General features: G+C 45.1%; 1 protein-coding gene across 1 annotated transcript in view; it reads left to right on the top strand.

The window, feature by feature from the left end:
- The window catches only part of il1rapl2 (interleukin 1 receptor accessory protein-like 2), a gene marked incomplete at both ends in the record, with an annotated part of 457,831 nt that overhangs the window by 354,509 nt on the left and 75,621 nt on the right, over nucleotides 1-27,701 (top strand). Inside the window, one exon of the mRNA XM_079250294.1 lies at nucleotides 19,541-19,673. Coding sequence (XP_079106420.1) covers nucleotides 19,541-19,673 — 133 coding nt within the window. The remainder of the gene's footprint in view (nucleotides 1-19,540; nucleotides 19,674-27,701) is intronic.

Here is a 27,701-nt window from a genome sequence, read left to right as displayed (position 1 = left end):
CAACTAAAGACATGTCTCTAACTAGCTACAGACCTGACTCTAACCAGCTACAGACCTGTCTCTAACTAGCTGTAGACCTGTCTTTAACCAAACTCTAGACCTGTCTCTAACCAACTACAGACTTGTTTCTAACTAGTTACAGACCTGTCTCTAACCAGCTACAGACCAGTCTCTAACCAGCTACAGACCTGTCTCTAACCAGCTACAGACCTGTTTCTAACTAGTTACAGACCTGTCTCTAACCAACTACAGACCTGTCTCTAACCAGCTACAGACCTGTCTCTAACCAGCTTCAGACCTGTCTCTAACCAGCTACAGACCTGTCTCTAACCAGCTACAGACCAGTCTCTAACCAGCTACAGACCTGTCTCTAACCAGCTACAGACCAGTCTCTAACGAGCTACAGACCTGTCTCTAACCTGCTACAGACCTGTCTCTAACCAACTACAGACCAGTCTCTAACCAGCTACAGACCTGTCTCTAACCAACTACAGGCCTGTCTCTAACTAGCTTTAGACCTGTTTTTAACCAACTACAGACCTGTCTCTAACCAACTACGGACTTGTCTCTAACTAGTTACAGATCTGTCTTTAACCAACTACAGACCTTTCTCTAACCAGCTACAAACCTGTCTCTAACTAGCTGTAGACCTGTCTTTAACCAACTACAGACCTGTCTCTAACCAGCTACAGACCTGTCTCTAACCAGCTACAGACCTGTCTCTAACCAGCTACAGACTTGTCTCTAACTAGCTGTAGACCTGTCTTTAACCAACTACAGACCTGTCTCTAACCAGCTACAGACATTTCTCTAACCAACTACAGACCTGTCTCTAACCAGCTACAGACCTGTCTCTAACCAACTACAGACCAGTCTCTAGCCAGCTACAGACCTGTCTCTAACCAACTACAGACCTGTCTCTAACCAACTACAGACCTGTCTCTAACCAACTACAGACCTGTCTCTAACTAGCTGTAGACCTGTTTTTAACCAACTACAGACATGTCTCTAACCAACTACAGACCTGTCTCTAACCAGCTACAGACCTGTCTCTAACCAGCTACAGACCTGTGTCTAACCAGCTACAAACCTGTCTCTAACTAGCTCTAGACCTGTCTCTAACCAACTACAGACATGTCTCTAACCAACTAGAAACCTGTTTCTAACCAGCTCCAGACCTGTCTCTAACCAACTACAGACCTGTCTCTAACCAGCTACAGACCTGTCTCTAAGCAGCTACAGACATGTCTCTAACCAACTACAGACCTGTCTCTAACCAGCTCCAGACCTGTCTCTAACCAACTACAGACCTGTCTCTAACCAGCTACAGACCTGTCTCTAAGCAGCTACAGACCTGTCTCTAAGCAGCTACAGACATGTCTCTAACCAGCTACAGACCTGTGTCTAACCAGCTACAGACCTGTGTCTAACCAGCTACAGACCCGTCTCTAACCAGCTATAGACCAGTCTCTAACCAACTACAGACATGTCTCTAACCAGCTACAGACATGTCTCTAACCAGCTACAGACCTGTGTCTAACCAGCTACAGACCTGTCTCTAACCAGCTATAGACCTGTCTCTAACCAACTACAGACCTGTCTCTAACCAGCTCCAGACCTGTCTCTAACCAACTACAGACCTGTCTCTAACCAGCTACAGACCTGTCTCTAAGCAGCTACAGACCTGTCTCTAAGCAGCTACAGACATGTCTCTAACCAGCTACAGACCTGTCTCTAACCAGCTATAGACCAGTCTCTAACCAGCTACAGACCTGTCTCTAACCAGCTACAGACCTGTCTCTAACCAGCTACAGACCTGTGTCTAACCAGCTACAGACCTGTCTCTAACCAGCTATAGACCAGTCTCTAACCAGCTACAGACCTGTCTCTAACCAGCTACAGACCTGTCTCTAACCAGCTACAGACCTGTCTCTAACCAGTTACAGACCCGTCTCTAACCAGCTATAGACCCGTCTCTAACCAGCTATAGACCAGTCTCTAACCAGCTACAGACCTGTCTCTAACCAGCTACAGACCTGTCTCTAACCAGCTACAGACCTGTGTCTAACCAGCTACAGACCTGTGTCTAACCAGCTACAGACCTGTCCCTAACCAGCTACAGACCTGTCTCTAACCAGCTACAGACCTGTATTTAACCTCTTTTATATCCAAGAGAACTGTAAAGTTGTGTTCAATCAGCTTAATGACTTCTTCAATGAAAGTGCCCATCGTCCATCTTTCCATCTTCAGCCGCTTATCCGGGGTCAGGTCGCGGGGGCAGCAGCCTAAGCAGGGAAGCCCAGACTTCCCTCTCCCCAGCCACATTTGCCAACTCTGAAGGGGTGGATCCCGAGGCGTTCCCAGGACAGCCGAGAGATATAATCCCTCCAGCGTGTCCTGGGTCTTCCCCGGGGTCTCCTCCCAGAGGGACGTGCCTGGAACACCTCACCAGGGAGGTCCAGGAGGCATCCTGACCAGATGCCTGAGCCACCTCAACTGGTTCCTCTCGATGCGGAGGAGCAGCGGCTCTACTCTGATCTCCTCCCGGATGACCGAGCTCCTCACCCTATCTCTAAGGGTGAGCCCGGTCACCCTGCGGAGGAAACTCATTTCAGCCACCTGTATACGAGATGAAGTGGAAATCTTGATAAATTCCAGTCCAGCTTTCAACCTCATCACGGCACTGAAACAACTCTGGTCAAAGTCTTAAATGATATTAGGTTGAATATGGATTCTGGTCAAGTGTCAGTTCTGGTTCTGCTGGATCTCAGTGCTGCATTTGATGCTTTAGATCACAGAATTCTGTTGGACAGGTCTGGAAAACTGAGTTGGACATTCTGGACTGGTCCTTAACTGGTTCAGGTCCTATTTAGAAGGCCAGAGTTATTTTGTTACAATTGACAGCCATGAATCTGAGCGAGTGGTCGTGACCTGTGGAGTACCTCAAGGGTCAGTCCTCAAACTTTTTTTTGTTCAACTTGTATCTGCTCCCTCTGGGTCAAATAATACAGAACTTTAATATCAATTATCACAGTTATGCAGATGACACGCAGCTTTATGTGTCTTTGTCACCAGAAGACCACAGTCCAATAGACTTAGTGTGTTTGGAGCAAGTAAACACCTGGATGACAGAGAATTTTCTTTGATTAAATGAAGACAAAACTGAGATTATTCTGTTTGGTGGAAAAGAGAAGAGGGTCAGCGTTGGTAAACACCTGTAGACTCCAGCTCTCAAAACCACCAATCAAGTCTGTAACATTGGAGTGTTGATGGACTCAGATCTGACTTTCAGCGCCACATAGAAGCTTCACTAAGAAACTTTTTACCATCAGAAACATGAACAGAATTTAAAGTTTAGTCTCCCAGAAAAACCACGAGAAACTCATCCATGCATTCATCTCCAGCAGGCTGGATTACTGGAGCGGTCTTTGAACAGGACTTAAACATCAAGATTTTCTTCTGTCATGCGTAGACATCCATGCAAAATAGAACTATTAAAGACATTTCACTTCACTTTAATAGTAAATATATGAAGGAATGAACTGATCAGGGTTTGTTCTATAGATGAACTGGTAAAACTTCACCTCCTGTGTTGGGAACACTGGAGATTCCCTTTCCCATTCAGCGCAGTTACAGGCTTTTAATAAACCAGAATAATGACAATAGATAGCTAATAAGTGATAACGCTCCAGAGATGGTGTCACACGTGTATCATGATCAAATTACCATGTTTAACCGAACACCCCAGTAACTTACTTCTATTTAAAAGGCACTGGGAGCTAATTTGGAGAACTGGGAGCAGAAGCAGAGTCTAGCAAGAGAAGCTCTATCGGCTCTGAATCTGCAGGTGATTTAAAACAACCCCTCCCCCAACGCCTGCTCATATAATTAACCTCGTCAAGCATATCTGCTGTAATCTCTTCTGTAATTTCGTGTGTTAATTTAAAACTGTTTTTAACGAGGCCAGCCCCCCAGCCAATCAAATGTCAGGTACAGACGCATAAAGGACTTAGTTAATTAGAGCTGTCAGAAAATGGACAAATATGGACGAAGATGGAGGATGGATTTCCCTTTATTACTTTCCTGTGAGGGTTATTAATTCAGAGGGAATCACCTCGGGTGTTATGAAGGAGGAGTGAGGACGAAGAACAGCGATAAAGTCAGATATGGAAGGATAAAAATATTTAGTTTATTCATAAGAATCAAATGTGAGCCTTTCCAGCTTTGTGGCAGCTTCATTTCCTGTTAGACAGGAAATTTCCAAGAGTTACCCCGCATCTCATATTTATTCAATAATATGCCACCTCCCCCTTGTGATTGTATTGTCAAATTATATTGAATCTGCACTTCTGCACTTGCAGAAGTTTTCATCTGTTTGTAAACATTTTAAATATAGATTTCCATAAAAGAAAAAGAAGAGATTCATTATTAAATTATGTAAAACTGTCTTTAAAGTCAGACTTCTCTTTAGTGTTTCTTGACATTTGTTTTGCAGAGAAAAATCTCTAATTACCTTGTGATAATATGTCCTGATATATTTTTCTCATTCAGTGAAAATATATGTTTAAAGATCTTCATCCAGGCCATCCATACATCAGTCTGCCATCAACAGGACCTCCCGTCTCAGTGGGCTTTTTACTTATTTATCTCTATCCTGAAATACCACCATTAAAACACTTCCTGGTTGGGTTTAGGCCTTAACATTTATTGGTTACGGTTCGTTAATTATCAATATATATACTTTCTACAACACATTTTCACTCGCAGCCATCTCAGGGGTTTCTAGACAAGGTCTGGGAAAAAGAAAGTATGCAGCAAGTATGCAGTTGTTTGGACCAGAATGTCAGAAGTCAGAGGAGACTGGTCAGACTGGTAGATTATGGAAAGGCAACAGGAAGCACTGGTTCCAACCTGCAGAACGTCGTCTCTGAACACACAACAGGTCCAGCCTGGAAGCAGATGGTCTCCAGCAGCAGAAGACCACAGCGGGTTCCCTCCTGTCAGTAAGAACAGGAAACTGAGGCTACAATTCACACAGACTCACCAGAACTGGACAATAGAAGTTGGAGAAACGTTGCTGGTCTGATGAGTCTCCAGTTCAGCTCCACATCCACATGGTAGGATCAGAATCTGCTGGAAACATCATGACAACATGGATCCATCCTGCCGTCAGGAACAGGAGATTCTCATCATGATGCGCAGCAGCTGTGATGTTTCATCTCGATATGGAGCTACATCTGTGATTCATGTTAATTTAGGAGTTAAGGCTGTTGTGAAGGAAAAGTGACCTGACAGACCTGGAAATGTGACCAGGGACAGTCTCACTAGCAGATGACATGTTGATGCTTAGTGCTGCTTCTTTCGTAGTTAAATCTTTCAGTCGGGGAGCAGTTTCCAAAAGGAGGCACATATAAGTTGACAAATCTGAAGATATTATGTCCTGGATCACTATCTACATAACTCTGGTCTTTGGGCTCCTCTGGCTGGTGGACCTACTCTCTTCACTTCAAAAACTCAGCCTTAAAAACAAGAAAAAAACAAAACAAAAATGAGGTAAGTGTTGCTTAAAATAAGATAAATTATCTGCCAACAGAATGAGAAAATTTGGCTTGTTAAGACTTCCCAAAACAAGTAAAAAATAGTCTTAAAACAAGAGGAATTCTCTGGCATAAAAACTAAGAATTATCTTACCTTTAAAAAAAAATAAGCATATGTGGACTCAGTTTAAGATTTTTAGACTTACTCAGACTTCAGTTTTTGCAGTGATCTCCAACTTGCTTCAGCTAACTTCGGCTAACACCTTTAGCTTATGTTAGCCTCTCATTTCACCAGTTCCTCACAGAAAATGTAAAAAAAAAAAAAACCAGCCAGCAAGTCATTCAGATTGGTATTTTAAGAGAAACCAAGCAGGACAGATAAACTATCAACTCTGTGTATAAAAATGTTCAAATCCAATCAGAACAACTGGTTGAAAGATGCAAGGCAGCCGATGCGAGCTTGCTAATCGCCGCAGGGTTTTAAACTGTGCGGTGGCTTCATGCAAAGCAAAATGAGTTTGTTCTCTGCACTTTGATGCCATCTGTTGATCTGCTAGAACAATCTGTGATTAATCTACGACGTTAATTACAAACAGAGAAGAACTGCAGTACATGGCTAATCGCTGTGTGTGATTAGCCATGTACTGCAAGCAGCATTTGGCTTTTTCAGCAAGTCAATGATATGTTATCTTTTAATTAACAAACACATTTACTGGATCAATCTAGTGAAAAATGTAAAGAATAAAGAGAGCAGATGTGGATCAAATGGTCGTCTTTTAACAGAAAGTTTACTTCCTAATACAAGCAACGCAGCAGCGAGTGAATTCTCACAGAGAGCAGCATAAACACAGCAGGGTTCGGACTGCTTGGCAACAGAAAAAGGACGTCATTGTGAAAGAAATCAAACAGAAATACACCCATGACCCAACTATGGATGTATGTAGGAGTGTGGCGAGCATGTACGCCGTTTCCCTGCTAATAGAGACGAGTGAAAATGAAACTGGAATGTTTTACGAGAGGAAGCGTGTCTGTAAATAGACTAAATGAAAGTGTGAAGAGCCTCCCAGGTTACAGCTGAGCAGCCCGTTTACTTACACGTGGATGTGTCTGCGCCCATGTCCTGAAAGAGGAAACATGCATGCGCACGTCTGAGTGTTTGTCCTCATTGACTATATGTGTGTAAGTGCATGTGCATGCATGTGAGGCGCCATCTGTGTAGCCATGTGCAGCTGTGTTCCCTTGGAGCCCAAGTCCCAAAACTCAGCTGTTACCAAGACAACCCCCACACACCCCATACCTGGTCCACACACACACACACACACACACACACTAGCAGGGTCCAGAATCACCTAAAGGTCTTCCTCTGTGTGTGCCTTTAAAGGAGCAGATGGGCCGAGATGGATCAGTTCTTATGAAGCCTGTGTGTGTGTGTGTGTGTGTGTCCAAGACGACGACAGAAACGGTGAGACAAGCCGACGAACAGTCTTAGATTACTCCCGTTTACTTCCACTCTGGTGTGTGTGAAGTGTGTGATGTGAAGTTGAGCAGACTCTCCACAGAAACGCTGCGTATCTTTGGCACGTCATGCTGTCAGTCATTAAACAGCTTCAGTGAAGGACTTCCGTTGCTCAGGCTCATCGGGGAATTTATTTTGGCATGCGAACCCATCCCGCCACACTCTGAACACACACACACACACACACACACACACACAGAATGGCCATGTTTACATGGGAGTTTTAATTCCTCTTTCATTCTGAATAAAAGTTAATTCTGCTTTAAACTGGTGAATAATGACCATGTAAACACCTCATTCTGAAAGAAAAAGTCTGATTCATTCCTCTGTCAGGTGAATCTTTATTCCACTCCAAGTTCATTCCGATCATTCTGCGCATGCTAGTTATTCAATCCAGCTTTATTTGTGCAACACAACTTCTGCTTGTAGGAAAAGTTTACTGCAGCAAAGATCACAAAGACAATGTGTGGCGAACAACTGCCAACAAACTGTCAGATTGTCCGACAGACGTCCTGAAATCCGTCCTGGAGAGACCACAGTCCAGCTTCAGATACGGGACGAAATGAGTCTCGTCTTTTCTCTAGAACCGGAACAACCCAGCGTCTCTTTTGTTTTCTCTTCTTTTGCAGCATCAGCATGTCGTCGTCGTTTGATGTGGAATCGATCTTTGTTTTTGTACCTTGCCGGTTTCTTTTACAATCTTCATCATTTATTCATAATTTCCTATCTCACTCGATGTGCAAAGACAAAAACAGTAATGTTTCCCCTGTGAATTATTTGCAAATTTTTGTTATTTGCAGCTGTCCTGTTGTGTAAAGACCTTCTTTCTGCTCTGGACGGTCGCAGCATACATCTCTTAGTGCAAGGCTGTCAAATTTTAAGAGAAGCTATCCTTCAGGATTTACATCCCACGTGTTTACATGGGAGTTTTAATTCCTGTTTAATTCAGAATAAACTGATGAAAAACGACCATGTAAACACTTCATTCCTAATGCTAATTTCTATTGGGAATTAAACTTAATTCCGATGTAAGTGTCTGGTTTATTCGCATTTTAATCCCAAACTATTTAATTCCTCTGTCATGTAAACCTTCGTTCCGCTCTAAGTTAACTCCGGTCGTTCTGAGCATGCTCGTTACCTTGTCCTGTCCCGATGACGCGCCTTGTTTCGCCTCCCGTGTTCGGTGGTCTATCTTTCTTCTCCTTCTCAGTTGCTGCAGAAAGTGAAGTAGTATGCTGGTGTTTAGCTGCTACTTCACATTTATAATAAAAATACTGGAACTTATGTAGTTTTTACAAGTTACGAATGAAAAGACGAGAAGCAGGGAGCCAGCTTTATTTCCGGTACACGTCATACGTCACGTGCACCCTCTGTCCAATCAGAGCCCTTCCCAACCCGCCGCTCTGAAGAGGAATTAAGTAAGACGTGTTTCATGTGAACGTTTATTTGGAATTATTATCTTTATGTAAACTCATAAGTGAATAAGTTAATTCCGAATTATTCAATTCCAAATTTAAAAAAACATCATGTAACGGCACCCATTGTTTCCCTGCTCCAACACACCTGATTCCAGTCAAATGGATCCTACATCTTCTTATCAGCTTTTTCACAACGACCCGTTAGTTTCAGTCAGGCGTGACATGAAGCACCTGCAGGGCAGCAGCCCTCGCAGATCCGTTATACGCCTGTGACATAACTATGATGTATCTGACATACATGATCCGATCCCACCCCGTCTGGTCACCACGTTCTCATGTTCCCTCATGAAGCTTTCTGGTGGGAAAAAACTCTCACAATCTCCATGTTTTTATTTTTTCTTTTTAAATTGTTCTTTATTAAAGAAAATTATTTAATTTAATGATGTGTTCCCAGCAGCCCCCGTGTTCCTGGCATGTCAAATAAACAAACAGAATTAACTTAAAAGCAATTATTTTCTCCCAGATACAGCAGCTATTTCCCTCCCGAATGAATTTAGTGAGCGGCTGAAGGCTCAGACCTCTAGGATGAAAACTGTTGCTAAGTGGAAAGAGTTTTTAGCAATATTTGACAATTGCTGTCCATAACTTAAAGCCTGAGTACACTCTGGCTTTAGAGAGGTTGTCTGGATTCATTAGGACAGCCAGTGTTTTTCCAGCCATGTACAGTCTCTGCAGAATGTTTTTAGCTCTGCCGCACAGAAGCAAGATTTAAGTGGAAGGGATCAGTGGGTTTGTTAAGTCAGCGTCAGCGGAGCATGCTGCAGCCAGAATTAGACAATGTGCTCGTGAAAGGCTCGCTCGAGTGTGGCTGGAGCTGTCCAAAGTGGGCAGGTTTCTGTAGCGACATGCCGTGGTCCTCTAAAAAGTAGCACAGAGAAGGTAAACGGACAAAAAAATCCCCCTTTCATCCAGGTGTTGTCTCCAGATGTCAGCTGTTCACCTGCGTCTCCTTTAGCTTTAAGCTTCATGCTAACAGTTAGCATGCAGTCCGAAATACGCGGTTTTCTCATCAAACTGCGTTGTGATCCACTTCCTCCTCAAAAACCACTTTATTATTCCTTTTTATGACAGATTCAAGCCTTAATTAAAGTATTCAACTCTTTCCTACGAGATTCGCAGTCCAGCAGGGTTTCCATGTTTCCCTACTCCAACACAGCTGACTCACATTAATGAGTCTGTGCCTGAAAGGTTGTTAGATCCATTTAATGTGATTCAGGTGTGTTGAAGCAGGAATACATGGAAAACCTGCTGGATTCCGATTTTAATACCCTGCATTAATGTATCGATCCTATCACACCAGTGTCGATATTGATACCGACACTGGTGTCCAACATCTTGACATCAGTCAGTGCTGCTGCTGGTACTGAAGTCAGTATTGACCAGCAGCTGCTTGGGGGCGGAGCCATCAGGGTGTCCAGCTGAAGCGGCTCCAGCTGCGTTTCTATTAGTTTTTCTTCAAATAAAAGCAATATTTAAAACATTTAGACAAACTGATAGCATTTCCAGATGTTTCTATCGGAAGGTGTTCAGAGCATAAAAACCGTCGTTCTTGTTCGACACAATCATCGTCTTGGGATATTCTGAATATTTTTATTATTATTTTTATTGAACTCTTCATGCCCTGCGATGGACTGGCGAGCTGTCCAGGGTGTACCCTGCCTGTCGCCCAAAGCCGGCTGGGATAGGCTCCAGCTTCCCCGCGACCCTGAATTGGAATAAGCGGTTCAGAAAATGAATGAATGAACTCTTCATCGGACTTGATATGGCAGCGCTGGACCTGGCAGGGGAAGAGAAAAAGAGAAGATAAAGAAAAGAAAAAGAAAGAAGAGAAAAGAGCTAAACTGCTAAAAACACGGCATTCACAAAAGCAATGAAACTACAGGGTTACCGTTCATCAAGGTTTATAAAGTGGAGTAATAATATAAAGTATTTATTTTAAAACATTTCCATCTCCCCTCCATCATCACCCTCCATCTTTACTTTGAACAAACCAGCCGTGCGACCCCCTACGCCACATCTGGCCTGTGTGTAAATACATTAAATCTGTATTTGTTAGACTTCTGCGATGTACTTCTACGTATGAAAAAACACTTCATTAGAGCATAAAAAGGTTTTTAGTTTTAATAGGGATTTTTTATTTTATTTTTTTTAATGTAGGAGTTTCCATTTGTAGAGCAGGTCGTTCAGTGATCTGAAGGTCAGCGGTTCAAATCCCACTTCCCCGGTAACGTCGTCGTGTTCCTCCTTGCCTTCAGTGTCGTTGGTGCGAACAGCAGCTGCTCGACATCGCTGGCTGCCGCCCCTGTACCTTATAGGGTGACCAGATCTCACCAGATGTGGGACGATGTGAGATTCCACTCTGCCATGACAAAGTTTTTAAAAAGAATACACTTTCTGTTCTGCTCTTTGGTTATAAACTTACAAACCAAACGTAACAAATCTGTGATTATAAAGCCTCCCTCTGAGTTTTTTGTCTCTCAGATTTTTGTGCCGTTTCACGTCATATTCCCCGCCGTGTGACACGGAGAAATGACTTTGACAAACCCTCTCACGGTCTCCTGGAACAGGTTTAAACCAGGAATATCTGCTTTCCCAGTCTTTGTTGTAACAACACTTTCTTTTCTTCTTCGCTGCGGACGTCTCCCTGTCCTCCATGATCAGTCGGTGTATTTGATTATTGACTTTCGTCAGTGGCTGCACCGGTGCATCCTAGATGTGCCTTAAGTCCCGCCTCCTAGTTTGATTGACAGGAGTGTAGCTCCAATCAGCAGGCGGTGTGATGTGACACACAATTAGTAAAAGCCAGTTTTGGGGGTTTTTTTGTTTGTTTTTCCTTCACAAAAGTGCAGCCTGGTCGTAACGATGCGGGACAGCGCCCCGTTTTGTGGGATGTGTGAAAAGTTGTAGAAATGCGGGACATCCGCACAAAGCGAGACATCTGGCCACCCTAGTACCTTATCATCACCGTGGTTGGATGAGGATTCTCTGTGTGGAGTTTGCATGCTCTCCTGGTGTGTGTCTGGGTTCTCTCCAACGTTCTCCGGGTTCCTCCCCACAACATGTGATTAGATTTACACACTTCTCACTTTGAGACACTTTGTATGAAAACGTCTCTGTAGAATAGGATATTGTTAAATGTTTGTTTTTTTTACTAAACTGTCTGTTCTCTGTTTAAGTTAGGAACCTTTTTATGCTTGAACTCTTCTAAACAAGCAGCATAACTAGAAAAACCCTTCAGGAAACCTGCAGAACTTCTGCCCCAAAACACTTTGAAGATGATAAGAAAGTCTGGCCGACTTGCACAGAACTGCATGCAGTGTTTATTTCTGCTTTAGAACAGCACTGCAGAGGAAAAGTCGTGTTATTTCACCCGTATCGCTCTACTCATGCTGCTGAGATGGACAACGTTTGTGAGCGCTTACAGTTAATCTGTTGCTGTAGAGATCTTACAATCATTTAATCCAGTCAGTTAATTGACAGTAATCCATCTGTGCCGAGACAAGAGGATTTCCCAGGGAAAGAAACTATTTAATTCAACAACTTTTATTTAATGTATGCCTTTTGTTAAATAGGCTAAGATTTAATAAAGAGGCTGAATCACAGAAGGCTCTGCTGTCATTACAGCAGCCTCTCCAAAAAGATTCAGGAGCCAGTATATTTATTTAAAACCCTACATTGCTTTTTCATTCCGTTATTTACATGCAACCATATCTTTAGGTAAAGCTTCATGGCCTTACGGAGGAATATTCACATACCTCCACACAGAAAGCATCTTCCAGACACCTCAGACAGACATGTAACCCTGCAGGAGAAATATTCCTATTCATGCAGGGACAATGGGAAAGAAGGTGCAAAAAGAGAACACAAAGGAGGCAAATAACTGCAAAGAGAATAAGTCCTGACATGCTGAGGGGAAACGGCAGGAAGACATGGAGAGGTGGGAGAAAATCTGTTTCAGCGAAACGCGAAGACTGACGGGTGAATCCGAGCAGCAGCTGCAAGTTAGGAAACACCAAGAAGAATGACTCCATGCTTTATGAACCCCCCCCCATCCCCTCCTCCTGTGGTGACACATCACTGGTATTACAAATAATTTGAGTTGTTGCCTTCATAAAATCTACAATGTGTCATGTAATAAGAAGATGTCTTGCAAAATTAAGATGTATTATTGTTATTATTGTGAGTCTGCGTGGAGGTGTTGATATGACGGCATATAGACGATGCATTTTACGTTTGTTGGACTTTTGTGATTAAATGGTTCGAGATTTTCCAAACAGTACAACACCTTAAAATGTAACTAGTTGATTTTATATTTAAAAAAAAAACCTAAAAGTACAATAAATAAAAGTAAATAAGTAAATATAACAGTTTGTAATATGATGCTAGCATATTAGCTTGTAAACTACATGCATATAAATTAAAAAGCAATATTGCACATCATGGGTGTCCGGCTCCGCTCCTTGAGGGCCACAGTCCTGCAGATTTTCCATGTTTCCCTGCTCCAAAACACCTGACTCATATTAATAAGTCATAGTGCAGAACTTCTTGGCTGTTGGATCAATTTGATGAGAGCCAGGTGTGTTGGAGCAGGGATACATGGAAAACCTGCAGGACCCTGAGGACCGACTTTGGGATTTCCTGGTTTCTAAATGATGAACTTTAAATAGTTGATTATTTTTTTTGCAGCAAGAAGACTGCGTGGACGTAGTTTTAGCGACATTAATGTCAGACCCCCAACACATCTGTAACACTGCAGCAGCTGCCTCGATAACTGGTTCTAAATGCAGAAATGAACTTCATAATCACATGACACTAAAGTGAGTTACATTTTCATCTTTAACACCTCAACCTTAACCTGAACCCCCTTTTAGAAGGATTCTACAGAAGTAGATAAAGTTTCATTGAAGCTCTGATTGGACAAACTTGCAGCGACATGCAAAACTCCCAAGGATTGAGTTAAATTTGTGTTAATAGTTGCAATCGCAACATAAATTCCTGATGGGAATGCTTTATGGATTAAAGCCTGATCCTGTGTAAGGTAGGTTATTTTGCACAGACCAAGCAGTAACCTCTGGCAGTTAAAGGTTAAGCCTATGCAGAAGTTCATAAACCTGCAGTTTCCCCTTCATCCACTAGGGGCTGCAAAACAGAACAAATCCCCATAGACTCCCATGTTAAAAAGACCAACTTCACAGCAGAAATAAACATGTTTACAGCAGGAATAAACATGTTTACAGCAGAAATAAACATGTTTACAGCAGAAATAAACATGTTTACGGCAGAAATAAACATGTTTACAGCAGAAATAAACATGTTTACAGCAGAAATAAAGATGTTCACTGCCTGGTACAAACAACATTTTAGGTTTAATAGGTCAGGTTTACCTTCATGACAACTGTGGAGGGAGTGAATTTTTTTCTAACTCACCCGTTTAAAAGTAATTTAACCTCAAAATTCGGCATATTTGGCGTCAGTCCTTTTGATTGACTGGTATCCGATGTCCCACTTCAAGAAGGAGGAATGCAGAACAGCAGCAGTTTTTAGACGGACAACAGCATGACTTAGCTTTAGCCCGCTTACTTCTGTTAGCAGGTTAGCTCCAGGTTAGCTCAGTTAGCTCTTAGCTAAAGGCAAGTTCCATTCTGACACAGCCCCCCCCCCCCCCCCCCCCCCCGGCTCTACTTCTTTGCCCATTTTTGTGTATTTCGGGAACAATGACATACGTGGCGCAGCCAATGAGCTTCAGTTTAGCTCTTCGGAAACCTACAGGTGACGTCACAGAGGCTCCGCCCATCTTTTATGTCCAGTCTGTGGTGCAGATTCAGATTATCTGCAGTGTTTTCTAGCCACTTTTAATCGTGATGTGTTCAGGTGCAGTTTGGTTTTTCTGAAATGCTGCTGATGTAACCCTACTTGGGGGTCTGAATGTGGGTTTAGCATAGCTGACTGGCAACAGATGGCGGCTCTCCATTTAGAGACATGAGGCGGAAGCAAAGGGGCTACTCAAGCTAGCAGCTGCTCATAAGGTGAAAATGAAGCAAATTTTCTTGATCTGAATCAACTCAAACTTCACAACTGTTGGAGAAATGCTATGTTGTAAATTATTATGCTACTTCACTGTTCCATCAGATGGTTGTTTGCTTCGACAGTCCATTTTCCAGCCACAGAAAGTCTGTTTCTCTGTTTGTGGAAGTAGATTGCCTACACACCAGACGTTCTTCGGTTGAGATAATATAGTCCCGACTATAGAGTCTGAGCCCAACACTGACGTGTCGTAAAGGTCAAAAATCCGGGATTTGCTCAGAGCATTCTGGCTAAAAAAAGGAAAACACATCCTTCCTTTGACTGAAGCTAGCTTCTCTGGTTTTTCACCAACTTTTTGGATTTGATTTTCGGTGATGAGAAAGTAGATATGTTCTGGAAATAAAAGAAATATCAATCACCTTCTATATTTGATAAGAATTTGATAAGAACGACAACAATATCCCCACACAGACTGTGCTCAGGTGGCCCACCCAGATTACAGAGGAATTTTCATTTAACTTTGGCCGGTGAGAAGAAATGGAGTGTAGAAAACAGCAGCAAGTCTTTGAAGATCTGGTTGGAATCTGTGATGGGAAACCGTAAAGCACAAGGCTTTTAACAGGCAGAAGGAAACAGATGTCGACGTCTGATAACCAGCAGTTTCTCATGCTTGAATTGCAGCATTAAAAAGTGAACCGAGGGCAAACTACAGTCTGGTCTAATGTTCATATTCAGCTGCTTCCGCATGCTCTGACTATCACCGAAGCTACGCTGATGAGCACAGACAAGTCTGTCAGGCTGAAGAAAAGACACAAAGAGAAGAATCCAATCGATTTTGACACGAGTCACGTGATGTCTTTGTTTGCAAACTGTCTGGTGATTTGGGAGAATTCCTCCTTTGTGTGTCACTCTAAAGTAAACACCACATAAGTGAAATCACACTCCGCAGCAGTGTGAAATCATGATGAACCTACTTGAGAAAATCCCCATCAGTCATTTGTGCAACAACGCAGCATCAGCCTCTTATAAACAGCCCGATGCTAAAGCCTCAAAAAGAGCTAAAGACTCCATTCAGCTGCATGAAACGCAGACTGGATCTAAAGCCTGATCGCTGTGTGTGCAGGAAACACACACACACACACGCACACACACACACACACTGTTTAAATCCCACACACTCTCCTTCTACACAAAGTGCAAACAAAGTTGATGATTTTAATCACCATAACATGCTGAGAACACAAACACACCCTCAGGGCGCTAATCAATTACTGCCAAGCTCACATTCATACACCTCCTTACACACACACACACACACACACACACACAATCAAGCTCAACCAATCTCACTCCAATGCAGTCTTTCTGTTCGTTTTAAGAGCCATTTTTTTATTGTGTGTGTGTGTGTGTGTGTGTGTTGCACACCTCAGCAGGAAGCCACATGCTTCCCTCCACAGGCTAGCTAGCAGCGCACACATGCACGATGTGTTTATGAGGCTTTAGTGGCCGACGTTCCTCTTCCAGTTAGAAATGATTATTTTTAGACCAGCACACGTCAAGTTGTCCGTCCTGCTCTTCCCCAGCACCGTCAATCAGAGCGTCTGAAGCGGCGCCACCGAACCGGGAGCAAACGTCAGGCCGTATCAAAAACAAAAGTCCCTCTTGTGCGAGCTGTGGGCATTTTGCTCAAGATTTAGCCTGTCTCGTGCTAAATAATGCAAAGCGCCTTGGAAAATTTCTCACTGTGGACAAACGGTCAACAACAGACGCCTAACTGGCTGAAACTTCTCTAGGAGAAGAATGGGTACCAGTGGTGGTCGGAAAAGCAGACGTGTTTGGTAGTTAATCTCCAGCTCCAGCATCCTGTGGGGCAACAAACACAAAGGTGAACACTCCTTGATGTTTTGCTTCTTGACTGAGTTGATAGAGCTATCATTACGATGATACTGAGGTCTATCATAATTATCTGCTAATTGACTGCCTAACGAGGTGGTGTTCATTAGAACGCTCATTAATACTCCATCATCACCACTGATAGCTGTAATCACAGCAGAATGGGGGTTTCAAGGTCTTCCATGAGCGTGTGTGGATCCAGATTCCACATCCAGCCCTTTCCAAAGTTTTGAGCCGGCAGGAAAACTGGAGAAGCTTTATTAAAACATACAAACATCAATGGCAAAAAATAGAAGACAATAGTTTGTACTGATCAAAGATCCCGCCTGAACCCCCTTACAAAAGCTGTACCGCCTTCAGGACAAGTTCTCCAGGATCCTGGAAGGACCTTCCAAAACCTTTGATGTTTCTGCCTGTTATTTGCACTCCTTGTCCAGATGGTCCTACACTGCGTTGATACTGTTGAGGTTTGTTCTCATCGTCTTGCTTCAAGGCGCTTTTACAGGAACAGTCCAGTTCACCATAATCCAACCAGATGGGGAGGGGGGGGCACAGCTGAACGTATAAAAAATGCAAATGGTCCAGGGTTCTCCTGATCCTTAAGGGTTCTCCTGACCATAAAGGGTTCTCTTGAACATAAACGGTTCTCTTGAACATTAAGGGTTCTCCTGAACATAAAGGGTTCTCCTGAATCTCAAATGTTCTCCTGAACATAAAGGGTTCTCCTGAATCTCAAATGTTCTCCTGAACATAAAGGGTTCTCCTGAATCTCAAATATTCTCCTGAACATAAAGGGTTCTCCTGAACCTCAAAGGTTCTCCTGAATCTCAAGGGTTCTCCTGAATCTCAAGGGTTCTCCTGAACATAAAGGGTTCTCCTGAATCTCAAATGTTCTCCTGAACATAAAGGGTTCTCCTGAACCTCAAAGGTTCTCCTGAACCTCAAAGGTTCTCCTGAATCTCAAGGATTCTCCTGGTCATAACGGGTTCTCCTGACCATAAAGGGTTCTCTTAAATTTAAGGGTTCTCTTGAACATTTGGGTTCTCCTGACCATTAAAGGGTTCTCTTGAACATAAAGGGTTCTCTTGAACCTGAAATGTTCTCCTGAATCTCAAGGGTTCTCCTGAACATAAAGGGTTCTCCTGAACCTCAAAGGTTCTCCTGAATCTCAAGGGTTCTCCTGAACATAAAGGGTTCTCCTGAACCTCAAAGGTTCTCCTGAATCTCAAGGGTTCTCCTGAACATAAAAGGTTCTCCTGAATCTCAAATGTTCTCCTGAACATAAAGGGTTCTCCTGAACCTCAAAGGTTCTCCTGAACCTCAAAGGTTATCCTGAACCTCAAGGGTTCTCCTGAATCTCAAGGGTTCTCCTGACCATTAAAGGGTTCTCTTGAACCTGAAATGTTCTCCTGAACATAAAGGGTTCTCCTGAACCTCAAAGGTTCTCCTGAACCTCAAAGGTTCTCCTGAATCTCAAGGGTTCTCCTGAACATAAAGGGTTCTCCTGAACATAAAGGGTTCTCCTGAACCTCAAAGGTTATCCTGAACCTCAAGGGTTCTCCTGAATCTCAAGGGTTCTCCTGACCATTAAAGGGTTCTCTTGAACATAAAGGGTTCTCTTGAACCTGAAATGTTCTCCTGAACATAAAGGGTTCTCCTGAACCTCAAAGGTTCTCCTGAATCTCAAGGGTTCTCCTGAACATAAAGGGTTCTCCTGAACATAAAGGGTTCTCCTGAACCTCAAAGGTTCTCCTGAATCTCAAGGGTTCTCCTGAACATAACGGGTTCTCCTGACCATAAAGGGTTCTCTTGAACATAAGGGTTCTCCTGACCATTAAGGGTTCTCTTGAACCTGAAATGTTCTCCTAAATCTCAAGGGTTCTCCTGAACATAAAGGGTTCTCCTGAACCTCAAAGGTTCTCCTGAATCTCATGGGTTCTCCTGGTCATAATGGGTTCTTCTTAACCTCAAAGTTTCTCCTGAACTGGAGGTTTCTCCTGAACAGTGTTTCCACTCACACAGCAGAGATGCATTCAGCTTAAGGCAGGAACCTGTTGAGGGGGGGGACATTTTTCTACAAAGTTTTTCATGTCCGCTTTCCAGCCACGTTATTTGTATATTGGGGCTTAGAAATTCTCAAAACATCTTTATCCACCATAGCTAAAAAGATTCTGATATATTTAAAATCTTACATTCATCATTTATATAATCAGATGTCCAGAAACAAAGTATTGATGGTGTTATCTTGAGAGCCCCAGTTTGGCTCCAGACCACTGAACAAATTCTACCAAAAACCAGTTGGACTTCCCCAGTTTTCGCATCATACAGAGCTGCCACTGATGTTTTTCATGTGTTTCACCCCCTCACTGCTAGATATGAGGAGTTTACTGCAATGCCGCCATGGTTTGTATGCATGTGGTCATGTGACTATAAAGCTGCATTTGATTGGTGCAAGGCCAGGCACAAGGACATTGTGGCTGATAACGCTAAAGACTGCACCGTAGCTGTCATATTTATTCTGAATGTTTCATACGTCAGAGGCTTTTCTAAACAACGCTCATTCCTCTGCAATGGGTCCGCTTAAAGGACTGGACTGAAAATGAAGGAATACAAAAGCAACTATTGTCCAAAGAAAAGTTTATGAAAGCCTCGAGAGCGATCGCTGAAGACCTGTTCATAAGATCAAAGGACACCATTCCCATCATTTATCTTGCTGTCAGCTGTGAAATCCTTCGTGACGACTGCAGACTTTCTTTTGGAGGAAATGTTGTAGCTAGATAATTCCATTTTTCTCTTCTTATTCTTCAGATATTTTTATTTGGCTTCTCTTTGACCTTGCGTTACTCCCACCATGAGAAGTGTCGCCAAGCAGCCGCCTTGCTGAACATTCAGTTATAATCTGCTGTTCTTCCCCATAAAGCCAGAGGTTACGTTGCTGGTGTCGGCACAACGAGGAGGAAATACCTATTAAGAGATGCTCCAGCTGTTCGGAGTGTGTTCTGCCTCTGCAGAACGGTTTTGCTCCTGCAGGAGGTGCAGCCTGACCCCCCCCCCAGCCTCAGACTGTAACAGTGCTCTGCTGTGTGTTGCAGGTATGCCTCTCAGTCTGGACTGCAAGGCCTTCTTCGGCTACAGCGGGGAAAACAGGAGGCCCATCATCTACTGGATGAAAGGAGAAAAGTTTGTTGAAGAACTAGCAGGACACATTAAAGAAAGTGAAGTCAGGTAAAAGCAGCACACACACACACACACACACACACACACACCTGATCGCGTCGGGCGTTTGAAGGGGAAAACAGAGAGCGGCCAGCAGGTTTGGAAATTGGAGATGAGATGAAGTTAGAAGTGCTCCAGAGCTCCAAACCAGTAGAAGATTTACAGGTTGCTGCTAATTAATTTCTGAGCGAGCTTGTCTGGAGCTTCAGTCCTCACACTGTCAGGATCTAATTTCCTCTCATGATTCATGACTCGGTGAGGGGTTCTCTGACAGGGCTCTTCTCAACTTCCCACAGAAATTATGAATTCTAATAATAAAGTTAAATTGAATTCATTTTCTCCCCTGTTGGGACCAATTACATCCAACTCTATTGGGAAAAGCCTGGTTGTCTGCAGGGCATCAAATATCATTAGAACAACCTGCCGGATCACCATGGTAACCGTCAGAACATTTACAATGTCACACTCGTTCTCACACATACCCGGCGAGTGTGAGGAAGGAGTATTAGTGTGTGTTTAAAGATGACTGCGTCCCCTGCAACGCCTGACCTTGGCTCGTGTTCCTGCAGAGTTTGCCTCCAGCGTTTCTGTTATGAGAACTTTCTGAGATATAAGCACACTTTTGGCAAGTTGGATGTTGTTTATTGCAAATTCCTGGAGGACTTTAACTTTTCAAATGCTGACAAAGGAAAGCCAGGAATATGAGCACGGAGTGGACTCAGCAGAGAACAAGATGTCGCATTAGCATAGTGAGTTTTAAAGCCAGCCATGAGCACCGTGTCAGCCACTACCTGCTTTCAGCTCGCTAGCGATGTAAACAAATGTTAGCTATGCTTTTCATTCTGAGAGACCTGCTGCTTACGGAGAGAAACAGACTTTTTATCCGAGCCGGGTATCGCCTGAGACTCAAACATATTCAGCTGAATCTTTCCTGTTTTGTCTGAGGGCAGAAGCAATGCTTCCGTGAAAATATGGTCAAATTCTGCAGACGCACGATGAGCAAGAGGACTGGAGACGAAAGCAGAATGACCCTTTTAAGCCTTTATCAAGGACATCTGTAAATTAGACCTAAAAGTGATTTATTAACCACCTGGATTTACCTGCAGATTAACTCAGAGATGATGTCTGAGACTGATTTCTTCTTTCATTTTAGAGTAAACACTTGCATGTTAACGGCGGGAGATCGGGTATCTGTCAATCAAAAGGACACGCCCCCAGTTATGAAGATTTTCTATAAGAAATTATTTCTGATCAGATAAGTTACAAAAAAACTCATCATCACCTTATATGGAAACAAGCGGCAACCAGTTAAAAATTAAGTTTATGCAGAAGTGTATAAACCTGCACTTCCCTCTTCATCCACTAGGGGCTGCAAAACAGAGCAAATCCCCATAGACTCCCATGTTAAAAAGACCAACTTCACAGCAGAAATGAACATGTTTACAGCAGAAACAAACATGTTTACAGCAGAAATAAACATGTTTACAGCAGAAATAAACATGTTTACAGCCTGGTTCAAAAATCCATTTTAGGTTTAATAGGTCAGGTTTTCACCTCTACGATGACGACCAACCTGGGCATGAATGTTCCCTTGCCCGGACGCGGGTTACCGGGACCCCCCCTCTGGAGCCAGGCCTGGAGGTGGGGTACGAGAGCGAGCGTCTGGTGGCCGGGCCTTCGCCCATGGGGCCCGGTCAGGCTCAGCCCGAAAGGGTTACATGGGCCCCACCTCCCATGGGCTCACCATCTGCGGGAGGAGCCGTAGAGGTCGGGTGCAGTGTGAGCTGGGCGGCAGCAAGGGGCGGGGACCCTGGCGGTCCGATCCCCGGCTGCAGAAGCTGGCTCTAGGGACGTGGAACGTCACCATTCTGGTGGGGAAGGAGCCTGAGCTTGTGCGCGAGGTTGAGCGGTTCCGACTAGATATAGTTGGACTCACCTCGACGCATGGCTTGGGCTCTGGAACCAGTACCGTCGAGAGGGGCTGGACCTTCTTCCACTCTGGAGTTGCTCATGGTGGGAGGCGCCGAGCAGGTGTGGGCATTCTCCTCAGCCCCCAGCTTGGTGCCTGCACGTTGGGGTTTACCCTGGTGGATGAAAGGGTAGTTTCCCTCCACCTCCGGGTGGGGGGACGGGTCCTGACTGTTGTCTGTGCTTATGCGCCGAACAGCAGTTCAGAGTACCCACCCTTTCTGGAGTCCTTGGAGGGAGTGCTGGAGGGTGCTCCTTCTGGGGACTCCATTGTTCTGCTGGGGGACTTCAATGCTCACGTGGGCAATGACATTGAGACCTGGAGGGGAGTGATTGGGAGGCATGGTCCCCCCCCTCTGAACTCAAATGGTGTTTTGTTATTGGACTTCTGTGCTCGTCATGGATTGTCCATAACGAACACCATGTTCCAACATAAGAGTGTCCATATGTACACCTGCCATCAGGATTCCCTGGGCCGCAGTTCGATGATCGATTTTGTAGTCGTATCGTCGGACCTGCGACCACATGCCTTGGACACTCGGGTAAAGAGGGGGGCAGAGCTGTCAACTGATCACCACCTGGTGGTGAGTTGGCTCAGATGGTGGGGGAGGAAGCCGGTCAGAGCTGGCAGGCCCAAACGTGTTGTGAGGGTCTGCTGGGAATGTCTGGCTGAGTCCCCTGTCAGAGTGAGCTTCAACTCCCACCTTCAGCAGAGCTTCGAACATGTCCCGAGTGAGGCGGGGGACATTGAGTCCGAATGGGCTGTGTTCTGTACCTCTATTGCTGAGGCGGCTGGCCGGAGCTGTGGCTGTAAGGTCGTTGGTGCCTGTCGTGGCGGTAATCCCAGGACTCGTTGGTGGACACCAACAGTGAGGGATGCCGTCAAGCTGAAGAAGGAGTCCTATCGAGCCTTCTTGGCCTGTGGGACTCTGGAGGCAGCTGATGGGTACCGGCGGGCTAAGCGGCATGCGGCTTCGGCTGTTGCCGAGGCAAAAACTCGGGCATGGGAGGAGTTCGGCGAGGCCATGGAGAAAGACTTCCGGACGACTTCGAGGAGATTCTGGTCCACCATCCGGCGGCTCAGGAGGGGGAAGCAGTGCTCCATCAATACTGTGTACAGCGGAGGTGGGGAGCTGCTGACCTCAACTCGGGACGTTGTGGGTCGGTGGAAGGAATACTTCGAAGACCTCCTCAATCCTACCAACACGTCTTCCGATGAGGAAGCAGAGCTGGGGGACTCAGGGCTGGACTCTCCTATCTCTGGGGCTGAAGTCGCTGAGGTGGTCAAAAAGCTCCTTGATGGCAAGGCCCCGGGGGTGGATGAGATCCGCCCGGAGTTCCTTAAGGCTCTGGATGCTGTGGGGCTGTCCTGGCTGACACGCCTCTGCAGCATTGTGTGGACATCGGGGACAGTACCGCTGGATTGGCAGACTGGGGTGGTGGTCCCCCTTTTTAAGAAGGGGGACCGGGGGGTGTGTTCCAATTACAGGGGAATCACACTCCTCAGCCTCCCTGGTAAGGTCTGTTCAGGGGTCCTGGAGAGGAGGGTCCGCCGGATAGTCGAATCCCGGATTGAGGGGGAGCAGTGTGGTTTTCGTCCTGGTCGCGGAACAGTGGACCAGCTCTATACCCTCTTTGGGGTCCTGGAGGGGGCATGGGAGTTTGCCCAACCGGTCTACATGTGTTTTGTGGACCTGGAGAAGGCATTCGACCGTGTCCCCCGGGGGCTCCTGTGGGGGTTACTCCGGGAGTATGGGGTACCGGACCCCCTTGTACGGGCTGTCCGATCCCTGTACAACAGGTGTCAGAGCTTGGTCTGCATTGCCGGTAGTAAGTCGGATTCGTTTCCGGTGAGGGTTGGACTCCGCCAAGGCTGCCCTTTATCGATTCTGTTCATAACTTATATGGACAGAATTTCTAGGCGCAGCCGAGGTGTTGAGGGGATCCGACTTGGTGGCCTCAGGATTGGGTCCCTGCTTTTTGCGGATGACGTGGTCCTGTTGGCTTCATCTGGTCGTGATCTCCAGCTCTCGCTTGAGCGATTCGCGGCCGAGTGTGAAGGGGCTGGGATGAGAATCAGCACCTCCAAATCTGAGACCATGGTCCTCAGCCGGAATAGGGTGGATTGCCCTCTCCGGGTCGGGAGTCAGGTCCTGCCTCAAGTGGAGGAGTTTAAATATCTCGGGGTCTTGTTCACGAGTGAGGGAAGGATGGAGCGCGAGATCGACAGACGGATCGGTGCGGTGTCTGCAGTAATGCGGGTTCTGCGCCGGTCTGTCGTGGTGAAGAAGGAGCTGAGCCAGATGGCGAGGCTCTCGATTTACCAGTCGATCTACGTTCCTACCCTCACCTATGGTCATGAGCTGTGGGTCGTGACCAAAAGAACGAGATCTCGTATACAGGCGGCTGAAATGGGTTTCCTCCGCAGGGTGGTCATCCAGGAGGGGCTCAGAGTAGAGCCGCTGTTCCTCCGCATCGAGAGGAACCAGTTGAGGTTGCTTGGGCATCTGGTCAGGATGCCTCCTGGACGCCTACCTGGTGAGGTGTTCCAGGCACGTCCCTCTGGGAGGAGACCCCGGGGAAGACCCAGGACACACTGGAGGGATTACATCTCTCGGCTGGCCTGGGAACGCCTCGGGATCCCCCCGCAGAGTTGGCAAATGTGGCTGGGGAGAGGGAAGTCTGGGCTTCCCTGCTTAGGCTGCTGCCCCCACGACCCGACCCCGGATAAGCGGCAGAAGATGGATGGATGGCTGGAGGTCAGGTTTACCTTACCTTACCTTGGAGTGAATTTTTTTTCTAACTCGCCCGTTTAAAAGTAATTTAATCTCGAAGTTCGGCATTTTTATGGGCGTGTCCTTTTGATTGACCGGTTCCTGATCTCCCGCTTCAAGTCAGAAGAACATAGAACAACTGCGGTTTTTAGCCGGTTAACAACGTGACTTAGCTTTAGCCCGCTTACCTCCATTAGCTGGTTAGCTCCTGTTATCTCTGGGTTAGCTCGGTTAGCTCTTAGCTACAGAAAGCTCGGAGTTCGCTCGATGTCAATCATCCACCATGACGCTCACAGCCCCCCTCTCAGCTCCACCTCTTTGCCCATATTTGTATTTTCCGGGTGAGACGACGCGCATGCCCCTGCCAAGATGGTGATGGTAGGAACCGCCCACCGAGCTTCAATTCAGCTCTTCAGAAACCTACGGGTGACGTCACGGAGGCTCCGCCCATCTTTTATATACAGTCTATGGTCAGACATCGACGCCTGACACACACACGTACCTGGACTAGACTTTAATAACATTTATGAATAATCTGTTCCATTACAACAAACTCATCCCCCATAACTCACACTCCCTCACACACACATTTATATTTATTATTCATACTTTCCACCTTCTCATACTGTTGTGATTTTTGCACATTAAATGCGGCTACAGTCTCCTACCTGACAAACACAGTATTCCCCTGTCAAGTCCTGCGGTTGTTACTGCTGTTTTCTGCACCGCAAGGATTGCTCCGACTCTGTCCTGAGTTTTGCTGCTTTTTTTGGTGCACTCTGTGTTGTCCTGTTTGCACTGTTTAGCCCTGTGTTGTGTTCTGTGCTGCATCATGGAAGTCCCAGAGGGATGTGGGCTCTTTTCACCGTGTACTGTGTATTTGGGCAAAATGCCAATATAACCTACTTGACTTGACTTCGCTTCACTTGAGATGTTAAAGCCAGAGAGGGACAAAAAATCAAGAGGAAAATAAACAACTAACCTCTTATTTTCTCATCTCTGTTCTGTAAACGGTGTCCTGGCAGTCCCATGCTGACAGACACAAAGGCCGTTCATACTCTGAAAGAACAGAGATTTGGTCATTTGTTTGAGAATAAGAAGAAGACCAGGATATGTTCTACATCATAAAAAAAAGTTTGTCTACATTGTGGGGTTTGTGTAAGGTGTCTTTAGATGCCTTATATGTTGCTTTGGCCAAATATTCCTGAAAATGATTCACTCAACCTTGTTGAACATTTTCCACCAACAAAAAAGGGAAAATAAGAACTTTCACTTCTGCTTTTCTGCATTAAATATGTTCACCTCAAGGTTCTGACCAACCACACTAAAGCTGTTGGAAACCACCCAAAAAGTGTCAAGAAAAAGTTGGGAATCAGGCAGCAAGAAAAACATTCCTTCCTGCTTTTCTCGCTGAGACAGAACAGATTTCTCTCTGCACAGACGTAACTCTGCAACATGATTTCTGCAAGTGATTCTAACTTCCATTTGAAAATCTATACAATATCTGGATATAAAATCCTCCTGCGCAGAATGAGTCATAAACTTGTTGCAGCTGCAGGAAAAGAAACCATGAAGCCCCATGTCTCCACCCGCTCTAAATGCATCCAGGCGTGAAAACTAACTTCACTGCAACTTCGTTTTGGAAAAGTTGTTTCAGGACAAAATAATTCACAGCAAAAATTTAAAAAAACACACAAACAAATCATCAAACTTTATTGCAACTAAAAGAATTCTTTCTGACATCACCGCACAAACAACAACAACACAACAACAATAGACTCAACATGACAGACTAAAGCTTGTTCCATCCTCCAGGAGAAACCAGAACTTTTTTCTTGTTCTCGAGGCTCCGAGAAGAAAATGATGTCATTTTGTTCTCGCGGACGTGTTTGAGGACAGTTCTCGACACATCGGGCTGCAGAACTTTTTTCTTGCGGGGCTGTGAGAAGTATCGTGTGATTGGTCGGACATGTGAGGTGGGCGTGGTTAACACGGAGAAAACAGGAAGTGGAGTTGCTGCTTCCTGTTTTTACTGTTGCAGATAAAACGGGTCGTTTTGATAAAACAGCTGATCGGACCCAATGTTTACATTAAAACACTCGGACCCAGCCGCGTGCACGGCCCGCCCCGCCGTGTGCACGACCCGGAACCTGTCTCCTTCCAGATTGGGTCTTTGGCACCACAGAAGCCTCTAACTTCACCCTAAATGTTCATTGATTGGGTGTGAAATCCTTCTTTGTTGAGGTGGCCGAGAGTATAATAGTCTTGTTAGTCAGTTCAGTCAGGTTGGATGTAGGGAGGACAGCTGTACTTCCTAAAACCTGATTTTTAACAGAAAATGTTGAAGAACAGGTGGAGCAAAACAAAGTGAGCAAGCGATGCTTTGAAAGTTAGAGGGAAGTAAGATCCACAACGCTCAACATCTGCCTCTGAACGTGACGTTTCCCTTCTGATCTAATACACATACAGTATCAAGTTGTTTGGTAACGTCTTTAAAATAATGATAAAATCCTACTTTTACCTGTGTCATCGCTCCACATAGCTGGTTTTCCACACAACTCCTCATTTCTGGCATCAGACTGAGCAACAGAAAGAAATGATACGAGGTTTTAGGAAGTTTCAGGCGGTTTAACGAACTCGGTCACCAACTAGCCGGAAGCAACGGGTGACAGAAGCTCTCAGTTCAAAACACTTCCACCTTTCACCATCGTTATTCATTTAGATGCTTTGTCCCCCTGAAGGGATATCCTTCTGCTTCCACCTCCTAACCCGTCCCAGAGAGGTCAAAGGTCAGATCCAGCTGAACTGGGCCGGTTTGCACCGAAGTCCCGAGCCTTCAGGATGTCGTCTGAGACTGCGGAGTCACTTCCTGGCCTCTGAACGCGCCACTCCTGGAGAATAGAGATGTAGATAAAGAAAGCAGCAGTGGGTGTAGGTAGGAGGTGTTTAAACCTGGAAAATAATCCCTCCTCTGGGTATTAAATTAACCTTTAGCTGATGAGTTCTATATCTTTGTCCTCTGCTCACCTCTGATCCAATCACGTTGATATTCCAGATTCAATCGCGCTGCAGCAGGTCGACTCCTGCTGTCAGGCAGATTATTCCGTTGGCTTCGAGCTCCCACCGCACGCCCTGCTGCAGAGACTGCGTCCATGTATGCCTGAACAGTCTCCAGTTCTGACCCTCTTGGTCTCCACGATCATTTTAATGCCTAGAACTCTTGAACTCTTGCGGTTCATGAGGAAACGGTTGGCGCTGACGCCTCATTATTACCATAGAAACCAAGAAACATGAT

Source organism: Telmatherina bonti (genome assembly GCF_933228915.1).
Source record: "Telmatherina bonti genome assembly, chromosome: 12".
Taxonomy (NCBI): domain Eukaryota; kingdom Metazoa; phylum Chordata; class Actinopteri; order Atheriniformes; family Telmatherinidae; genus Telmatherina; species Telmatherina bonti.
Note: the sequence above shows the minus strand (reverse complement) of the source record. Positions and strands in the feature narration are given on the sequence as shown.